General features: G+C 39.8%; 1 protein-coding gene across 2 annotated transcripts in view; it reads right to left on the bottom strand.

Moving 5' to 3' along the window:
* Positions 1–1316: 1316 nt before the first annotated feature.
* Positions 1317–10632, bottom strand: part of LOC110452011 (protein SYM1-like) — a 23239-nt gene continuing 13923 nt past the window's right edge. For both annotated transcript variants that reach the window (XM_021500264.1, XM_021500265.1), the window contains exons 6-8: positions 8303–8355; positions 3007–3141; positions 1317–2264 (exon numbers count right to left, since the gene is read on the bottom strand). In XM_021500264.1, the coding sequence (XP_021355939.1) occupies positions 3030–3141; positions 8303–8355 (165 nt within the window). In that variant the 3' untranslated portion in view covers positions 1317–2264; positions 3007–3029. The remainder of the gene's footprint in view (positions 2265–3006; positions 3142–8302; positions 8356–10632) is intronic.

The raw sequence follows: 10632 nt of genomic DNA, 5'->3' as shown, positions 1-10632 counted from the left end.
AATTAGTTAAAGATATCATCTGTCAGTATCGACATACCTATGCATGTGTATGATCTATCGCAGTGTGACAGCATGGACGTTCTTTACAGTCGGTACACGATAGAAGAAAAAACAATTATATTTAAAATATACAATTAAACAATTAATTATACAAGTAATATTGATATGGTGATGTGCATTTCATTATAAAGAATATATTAATCATACCATGACAAAATGTTCATTTTGAGACAAAATCCTAAAATCTCGATAATAAGTGGTGGCTTAGTTATCTGTTTTCAGTAAGAAATCCCAGGCTTATTTTTGCAGGCAGCTCATTTTCAAGGAAGTCTTATTTTGGAAGACATTAAGACATTAAGACATTAAGACAGTAAGACATTAAGACAGTAAGACATTAAGACATTAAGACAGTGAGACTTCAAAGGCATTTCGATTTTCATGAAAAAAACCCAATGATGTCTTAGGTTATTAATATTGCTTGGTTTTTTCTCTCAGCTGAACTGCCATATGCCATAGTGTATTGTCCCTCGTTCATCTGTCGGTCAACTTTTCCTTTAAAACACTACTAGTCCTGAACGGCTCGCTGAATTTTGACTGAATTTGGCCTTGAGTATCCTTTTGCAAAGGGAACTCAATTTTTTTCAACGAAAGGTGTGGTCCCCCCCCACCCCCCCATTTTCATTTAGTTTGATTGGAGGGAATTTAGCTGAATTTTGTGTAAAGCATTCTTGGGCAAAGGAGACTCAATGTTGTATAAGAGGGGGGTTGTATAAATGGAGGGTGTGCCCCCCGGGACAAAGGGGCATGGCCTAATAGGAGAACTTGAAGTAAATTTTGTTAAAAATTCCTCTTTTCAGTTTGAAAGGAAGGATTTTAACCAAATTTTGGCAAGAGGGACCCAATTTAGTATAAATGGAGGGTGTGCCCTCCCCATGGGCAGACGGGCAGAGCCCAACAGGGGAAATAGAGGTAAACGGTAAATCTATATAATCATTCTCCTTCAGTTTGATTGGAAGGATTTTAATAAAAATTTGTTCATAGAATCTTTGGCTACAGCTAGGGAGATTCATCATTTAAACAGAGAATGTGGCTGATTCAGGGGACAAGGGGACAGGGCCTTATAGGGGAAACATAGTAATAAGTGATAAATCCTTCCCCTCAGTATGATTGGAGGGATTTCAACCTATTTTTTGGAGGGCATCCTTGGGCAAAGGGGACTCAATTTTGTATAAGCAAAGGGTATGGCACCCACCCTGGTGGGAGAGGGGCAGGGCATAATAGGAGAACTTGAGGTAAATCTATAAAATTCTTTTTCCTTTTTTTTTTTTTTTTTTTTATTATTGGAAGGATTTTTGTCAGAGCATCCTTTGGTTTAAATGTAGCATGTAGTCCCCTTAGGGACAAAAGGACAAAGCTTTATTTCTCTTTTAGTTTGATTGGAGGGATTCTAGCCAATTTTTTGTGGAGTATCCTTGGGCAAAGGGGACTCAATTTTTGTATAAATGTAGGGTTACTTTTAGGGTGCAAAGTGGTGGGGCCCAAACAGGGAAATAGCTGTATTTATTTATAATCCTTCCAAATTCATTGGGGAAGAAAGACGGGTCCCAAATAAGTGACCTGTGTTGCTGAAAGAAAGTGCCAATATTTGGAAATAGTTGCAGTATTATATTTATAAAGAAAATTTTCCCATGGTTGCTTTATTATCTAGGTGAGCACTACAAGTCCTCTGGGCCTCTTGTTCTTGAATCGAATTGTTGCAACTGTAAATCATACAATGTGATAATTTTACACGTTAAAGCTTTTTCGGTCGACAGGGAAAATGTGGCTACTGCCTGGAATCCAATGCTTATTTCAAAACTGTCTTACTTTTCAAGACTTTCAAGACTGGCTTACTTTTCAGGACTTTCAAGACTCGCTTACTTTTCAAGACCGGCTTATTATAAAGATAGGTTTGTAAGGAATCCAAAGTTTATCTTCAAGGCCGACCTTTTTCAAATCAGGCTTATTATCGAGATTTTAGGATATTAAGCTTTCTCTGCATCCACTTGTACAAGTTTTACAAAGTTTGTCTTTCCCATTTCCATTTTCAATCCTTAGAATTTCACAGGTAGTGAATACGTAGTGCACCAATTTGTCCTCCTACAAGTACACCTGGAATCCTTATTCTACAGAGTCACTGCTTACCACCGGGTCGTCAACATCTCATTGCAAAATGACCTTCAGCTGGTTCAAAATTACATCAACTTTGTCTTTGGTCAAACCATCTTGAATTTAAAAAGAAAAAAAGAAACCGTGTAGATATAATGAGACTTTGTTAAGATTTGCAGCAGTAGACCCTACTGATGTTGAAGCTGAGTAGGAAATAATATCATTGAAGTGAAAAGGCTGTAAACTTACATAACATCACTGTCATCTACTTCCAAGGTAGCTAAGATATGTCTTAGTACATGTGGACTGAAAAAGTTACAGCACCACCATTTGTACAATTTTGAATCCCTGCCTCCCATGACAGCTTCTGACCAAATATGATTGATATCCATGGCATAATTCTACAGTCTCCTGGGGGTTCAGCCCAACCATTTGTACAATTTTGAATCTCAACTACCGAGGGATGCTTCCAGTCAAATATGGTTGATAGTTCCAGAGAAAAAGTCCCTTAAATCAATATAGCCCACCCCTCAGGCCCCTAGGAGGCCAGACCCACCATTTATACAACATTTGTTCCCCTTCCCCTAAAGAAGCTTCTGACCAAATGTTTTCAAAATGTGCTTAGTTGTTCATGACTAATAGCGATTTTTAGGAAAAGTTGACAGACCTCGGGCCATTGGCATAAGCTCACTTGCCCTTCGGGCAGGTGATCTAAAAATGAGTTATATTTAGCCAAATCTAGGTATTTTTCTGCAACAGGCTATTACTGTAGAGCCATACCTATGCGGTTTACTATGAGCTTTTGTTTCTGTAGACAATTATCTAGCTATACAAGTTACCATGAAGTTAAATAGTTACCATATCTAGATATTTCTCTGTTGTCAGTGAGTTGTTTCTTGGTCGTTGTTCGTAAGTTCTGCTTCGGAATCTGCTTCAGAAACCCAGGCCATGTAAGTGTTCCAACCAAGGGCAACAAAGTTTACTACCAACACTCTGCAAAGTAGACACATACAGGGAATTGCTTTACAGGTAATCTTGTAAAGAAAGACAAGAGGCCCAGAGTGCCTGTATCGCTCACCTGGATAATAAATTAACCATGGAAAATTATTCTTGTTACAAATAACAACTATTTTCAATATTGGCTCTGTTTCTCAGCAACACCTGTCCCTCGTTTGGTCTCTTCTTTTTGCCCCCATGAATTGGTGGATTTTAAACATAAACCTCAATATCCCCTATTGGGCCCGCCTCTCTGCCCCCTAAAAATAACCCTCTATTTACATGAATACAATAGTGAGTCCCCTTTGCCCAAGGATGCTCTACACAAAATTTAGTTAAAATCCCTTCAAATAAACTGAAGGAAAAGGATTCTAAACCTGCATAGGATGGTGATATTTAGCCAGCAGCATGGTCAGAGGAAGAGATATCAAGGTTGTTCAATGAATGACCTTGACCCACTTTCAAGGTCATTTATGGTCAAATATGTATAAAGCTTTAAATGACCTCCTCTCATTACCCTAAACAAAATGTCTTGAATGAGGATATTTTAATTCGTACTGAAAGAGTAGGATTTCAAAGATTAATCTTAATTCCTTGTGCCCATCCCTCTGCCTCTTGGGGTGCCACACACTCCATTTTTATATTGTTGATTTCCCTTCAGACCATATATGGTCATATGTATTCAGTCATTCTGGACTTGCAGCATTTTAAATGAAAATATGTCAATGGATGGACAGATGAAAGATGGACAGATGAATGATGGACAGACAAACGATGGACAGAAGAACGATGGACAGACGAACGATGGACAGAAGAACGATGGACAGACGAACGATGGACAGATGAAGGATCGATGGACAGATGAAGGATTGATGGACAGAAGAACGATGGACGCTGCACCATGGGATGACCTCACTTGGCCCTTTGAACCAGGAGAGCAAAATAAATGTTTACCTGTGTTTAATAATAGATAAACCTTACCTGACCATCTGCATTGGACAGGTGAAATTATTTTCCTATGGTCAATAGATGAGAAACAGATAATTAAGTCTAGAGCTTATTACTGTTAGCGTAGATGTATAAGTGTATTCCAATTTTAGTGTTTTTCCCGCTTTAAATATTGGGCTAATTAATGTTTTTGTATGTAGATTCCAATTGCATACACTGGCCAATTCACCAATGCACTTAATATCTGTTAAAATTTGATAATATGCTCAAATCAGTTGCAAAGTATTAAAGCAAGCTAAAATCAAACCTGCTCAAGAGCCTCAGAATACAGGTTGATTGTACATAATTAAAAAGTTTGGATAATCAGGGTTTTATAATTTGTATTCTACGAGAGAGAAATACCTCTGCATTGTATAGGTGAGACACACTTACCTGTGTTGTAGAGGCACAAGGTAGAAGTTTACTAGTTGTATAGGTGAGACACACTAACCTGTGTTGTAGAGGCACAAGGTAGGAGAGAGAAATACCTCTGCATTGTATAGGGGAGACACACTTACCTGTGTTGTAGAGGTACAAGGTAGAAGTTCACTAGTTGTTAAGGTGAGACACACTTACCTGTGTTGTAGATGCACAAGGTAGAAGTTCTCTAGGTGTATAGGTGAGACACACTTACCTGTATTGTAGAGGCACAAGGTAGAAGTTCCCTAGTTGTATAGGTGAGACACACTTCCCTGTGTTGTAGAGGCACAAGGTAGGAGAGAGAAATACCTCTGCATTGTATAGGGGAGACACACTTACCTGTGTTGTAGAGTCACAAGGTAGAAGTTCACTAGTTGTTAAGGTGAGACACACTTACCTGTGTTGCAGAGGTACAAGGTAGAAGTTCACTAGTTGTTTAGGTGAGACACACTTTCCTGTGTTGTAGAGGCACAAGATAGAAGTTCACTAGTTGTATAGGTGAGTCACACTTACCTGTGTTGTAGAGGCATAAGGTAGAAGTTCACTAGGTGTATAGGTGAGACACACTTACCTGTGTTATAGAGGCACAAGGTAGAAGTTCACTAATTGAATTGGCGAGACACACTTACCTGTGTTTTAGAGGCACAAGGTAGAAGTTCACTCGTTGTATAGATGAGACACACTTACCTGTGTTGTAGAGGCCCAAGGTAGAAGTTCACTAGTTGTATGGGTGAGACACACTTACCTGTGTTGTAGGGGCACAAGGTAGAAGTTCACTAGTTGTTAAGGTGAGACACACTTACCTGTGTTGCAGAGGAACAAGGTAGAAGTTCACTAGTTGTTTAGGTGAGACACACTTTCCTGTGTTGTAGAGGCACAAGGTAGCAGTTCACTAGTTGTATAGGCGACACACAATTACCTGTGTTGTAGAGGCACAAGGTATAAGTTCACTAGTTGTATAGGTGAGACCCACTTACCTGTGTTGTAGAGGTACACGGTAGAAGTTCACTAGTTGTATAGGCAACACACACTTACCTGTGTTGTAGAGGCATAAGGTAGAAGTTCACTAGGTGTATAGATGAGACACACTTACCTGTGTTGTAGAGGTATAAGGTAGAAGTTCACTAGTTGTATAGGCAACACACACTTACCTGTGTTGTAGAGGTACAAGGTAGAGGTTCACTAGTTGTATAGGCGACACACACTTCCCTGTGTTGTAGAGGCACAAGGTAGCAGTTCACTAGTTGTATAGGTGAAACAAACTTACCGGTGTTGTAGAGGCACAAGGTAGAAGTTTACTAGTTGTATAGGTGAGACACACTTACCTGTTGTGTAGAGGCACAAGGTAGAAGTTCACTATTTGTCTAGGTGAGACACACTTACCTGTGTTGTATAGGCACAAGGTAGAAGTTCACTAGTGGTATAGGCGACACACACTTACCTGTGTTGTTGAGGCACAAGGTAGAAGTTCACTAGGTGTATAGATGAGACACACTTACCTGTGTTGTAGAGTCACAAGGTAGAAGTTCACTAGTTGTTTAGGTGAGACACACTTTCCTGTGTTGTAGAGGCACAAGGTAGGAGTTCACTAGTTGTATAGGTGAGACCCACTTACCTGTGTTGTAGAGGTACACGGTAGAAGTTCACTAGTTGTATAGGCAACACACACTTACCTGTGTTGTAGAGGTACAAGGTAATAGTTCACTAGTTGTTTAGGTGAGACACACTTAACTGTGTTGTAGAGGCACAAGGTAGAGGTTCACTAGTTGTATAGGCGACACACAATTACCTGTGTTGTAGAGGCACAAGGAAGAAGTTCACTAGTTGTTTAGGTGAGACACACTTTCCTGTGTTGTAGAGGCACAAGATAGAAGTTCCCGAGTTGTATAGGTGAGACACACTTACCGGTGTTGTAGAGGCACAAGGTAGAAGTTTACTAGTTGTATAGGTGAGACACACTAACCTGTGTTGTAGAGGCACAAGGTAGGAGTTCACTAGTTGTATAGGTGAGACCCACTTACCTGTGTTGTAGAGGTACAAGGTAATAGTTCACTAGTTGTTTAGGTGAGACACACTTTCCTGTGTTGTAGAGGCACAAGGTAGGAGTTCACTAGTTGTATAGGTGAGACCCACTTACCTGTGTTGTAGAGGTACAAGGTAATAGTTCACTAGTTGTTTAGGTGAGACACACTTTCCTGTGTTGTAGAGGCACAAGGTAGAGGTTCACTAGTTGTATAGGCGACACACACTTACTTGTGTTGTAGAGGCACCAGGTAGAAGTTCACTAGTTGTATAGTTGAAACAAACTTACCTGTGTTGTAGAGGCACAAGATAGAAGTTCACTAGTTGTATAGGTGAGCCACACTTACCTGTGTTGTAGAGGCATAAGGTAGAAGTTCACTAGGTGTATAGATGAGACACACTTACCTGTGTTGTAGAGTCACAAGGTAGAAGTTCACTAGGTGTATAGGTGAGACACACTTACCTGTATTGTAGAGGCACAAGGTAGAAGTTCCCTAGTTGTATAGGTGAGACACACTTACCTGTATTGTAGAGGCACAAGGTAGAAGTTCACTAATTGAATTGGCGAGACACACTTACCTGTGTTTTAGAGGCACAAGGTAGAAGTTCACTAATTGAATTGGCGAGACACACTTACCTGTGTTTTAGAGGCACAAGGTAGAAGTTCACTAATTGAATTGGCGAGACACACTTACCTGTGTTTTAGAGGCACAAGGTAGAAGTTCACTAATTGAATTGGCGAGACACACTTACCTGTGTTTTAGAGGCACAAGGTAGAAGTTCACTAATTGAATTGGCGAGACACACTTACCTGTGTTTTAGAGGCACAAGGTAGAAGTTCACTAATTGAATTGGCGAGACACACTTACCTGTGTTTTAGAGGCACAAGGTAGAAGTTCACTAGTGGCACTGCTGGCCATATCTGTAGAGGCACAAGGTAGAAGTTCACCAGTTGTTTAGGTGAGACACACTTACCTGTGTTATAGAGGCACAAGGTAGAAGTTCACTATTTGTCTAGGTGAGACACACTTACCTGTGTTATAGAGGCACAAGGTAGAAGTTCACTAGGTGTATAGATGAGACACACTTACCTGTGTTGTCGAGACTCAAGGTAGAAGTTCACTAGTTGTATAAGTGAGACCCACTTACCTGTGTTGTAGAGGTACAAGGAAGAAGTTCACTAGTTGTTTAGGTGAGACACACTTAACTGTGTTGTAGAGGCACAAGGTAGAAGTTGACTAGTTGTATAGGTGAAACAAACTTACCGGTGTTGTAGAGGCACAAGGTAGAAGCTCACTAGTTGTATAGGTGAGACACACTTACCGGTGTTGTAGAGGCACAAGGTAGAAGTTCACTAGTTGTATAGGTGAAACAAACTTACCTGTGTTGTAGAGGCACAAGGTAGAAGTTCACTAGTTGTTTAGGTGAGACACACTTACCTGTGTTGTAGAGGTACAAGGTAATAGTTCACTAGTTGTTTAGGTGAGACACACTTATCTGTGTTGTAGAGGCACAAGGTAGAAGTTCACTAGTTGTATAGGTGAGACACACTTACCTGAGTTGTAGAGGCACAAGGTAGAAGTTCACTAGTGGTATAGGTGAGACACACTTACCTGTGTTGTAGAGGTACAAGGTAGAAGTTCACTAGTTGTATAGGTGAAACAAACTTACCTGTGTTGTAGAGGCACAAGGTAGAAGTTCACTAGTTGTATAGGCGACACACACTTACCTGTGTTGTAGAGGCACAAGGTAGAAGTTCACTAGTTGCACTGCTGGCCATATCTGTAAAACATGGAATGGAAATCAACAGTTATCTATAATTTAGCTGAGAGCTAATTTTGCCATTTTTTTGTACATTATTTTCCCTTGTACAATTATTACATGAAGTTAAACATTTAGAAAAGTTCTTTGGGAAATATGACTCTGCCAAACTTAAGCAAAATTTGAGTAATTTCTCCTGTTCTGTAATCTTGATCAGGTGTTCAATACTTTCAATAATTTAAGTAGAATGCCAAGTGATATTGCAGCAGAATTTGACAACACTGCATTCCAAAGGATAGTATTCAGAAAACTGTCCAAAGGAACTCAACTTACAGGCATGTATGCATGAATGTGTCACACCAGCAGAATCCTAGCTGTAACTCTAAAGTTGGCCGTTTAAAAAGACCCGTTATAAATTAGTCCCACGAAGTATCAACAAAGTCAGTTCAATAGAGCACAAGTTATAAAGAACTATAATTGTCACAGCCACTCAAAGGCAAAAGCCGTCATTACAAATCTCAACAAGAGGCCCAAGGGCCTTAGCGGTCACCAGAGTTATATCATAGGTACTGGTAGCTTTATTTTATTGTTTAGATGTGATGTGGAAATCAGCATGTAAACTAAGTGAAATACAATACTTGTCATGTCGTCAAAGGATAAGAATTTGAAAATATTGGTAAATGTTCCCTTTGGGGCCCGGCCCTAGCCCCTGGGGATTGGGCAGGAATCCCAATTTTCCGAAGTAATACTCTCATTCACCAAAGATGATTCTGACTAAATTTGAGTAATTTTCTATTGAAAATGAATAAAATATACCCAAAAGTGTTATTTCCCTATATAAACTATAGTAAACTTTACCCCCTCCCCAAGGGAGAATGGATACCTCGGGCGGTTCTGAAATTTACAATTTAAATAAAGCCACTGATGATCTTTCCATCCATACAGAGAAAATGACTGTAGTACCTGTGTGTCTGGAGAAGAAGAGTTTTGAAATATTGGTTAATTTTCCCTTTGGGGCCCTGCCCTGGCCCCTAGGGTTGGGCTAGGAATCCCAATTTTACAATTTAAAACCATCTTCCTCCAAGGATAATTCTCACTAAGTAAGAATAATTTCCAACAGAAAATTGTCAAAATATACCCAAAAGTCTTGTTTACCTATATAAACTATAGTAAACTTTACTCCCTCCCCAAGGGAGAACGGATAGCTCGGGCGGTCCTGAAATTTACAATTTAAATAAAGCCCCTGATGATCTTTCCATCCATACAGAGAAAATGACTGTGGTACTTTTGCGTCTGGAGAAGAAGAGTTTTGAAATATTGGTTAATTTTCCCTTTGGGGCCCTGCCCTGGCCCCTAGGGTTGGGGTAGGAATCCCAATTTAACAATTTAAAACCATCTTCCTCCAAGGATAATTCTCACCAAGTAAGAATAATTTCCAGCAGAAAATTGTCAAAATATACCCAAAAGTGTTATTTCCCTATATAAACTTTAGTAAACTTTACCCCCTCCCCATGGGAGAACGGATAGCTCGGGCGGTCCTGAAATTAACAATTTAAATAAGGTCCCCGATGATCTTTCCATCCATGCAGAGAAAATGACTGTAGCACCTCTGAGTCTGGAGAAGAAGAGTTTTGAAATAGTGGACAACGACGACAGATGGAAAGTGATTGGAATAGGTCACTTGAGCAAAGCTCAGATGACCTAAAAATTGAAGTCGGCCATTCAAAACAAGGTCACAGGGTCAAATGTGTTTAACTCTTTGAACAGGTTCTTTTAAATGACTGAGTCAAGACACTGATAGTTTGCCTGTAGCTTTATTTTAATCCACTTTGAATGTTACAATTGTGAGATTAATACCAGGTAAGCAACACAGTCCCATTGGGCCTCTTGTTTTATTTATGAGAAATCATTCAAGTTTTTGACATTTTTGACCCCTGTGACCTTGAATATAGATGAAGGTCATTCATTTGAACAAATGTAGCCATTTATCCCAGCATGCTTTTGGCCAAATGCCATCCCCCTGGACCTTTTGGTTATTCAGAAGAAGTCATAGAAAAAATGTCAACAAATTTGACCCCTGTGACCTTGATATGGGTGAAAGTCCTTCATTTGAACCAATTTGGAAGCCGTTCTATCCAGGATGCTACTGGCCAAATATCATCAACCTAGTCCTTTTGGTGAGTCTGTATAAACCAGTCATATACAGACAGATTACAATGTGTTACCAGGTACACTGGACCCTGTATAAACCAGTCATATACAGACAGATTACAATGTGTTACCAGGTACACTGGACCC

Source organism: Mizuhopecten yessoensis, unplaced genomic scaffold (assembly GCF_002113885.1).
Source record: "Mizuhopecten yessoensis strain PY_sf001 unplaced genomic scaffold, ASM211388v2 scaffold6361, whole genome shotgun sequence".
NCBI lineage: Eukaryota > Metazoa > Mollusca > Bivalvia > Pectinida > Pectinidae > Mizuhopecten > Mizuhopecten yessoensis.
Note: the sequence above shows the minus strand (reverse complement) of the source record. Positions and strands in the feature narration are given on the sequence as shown.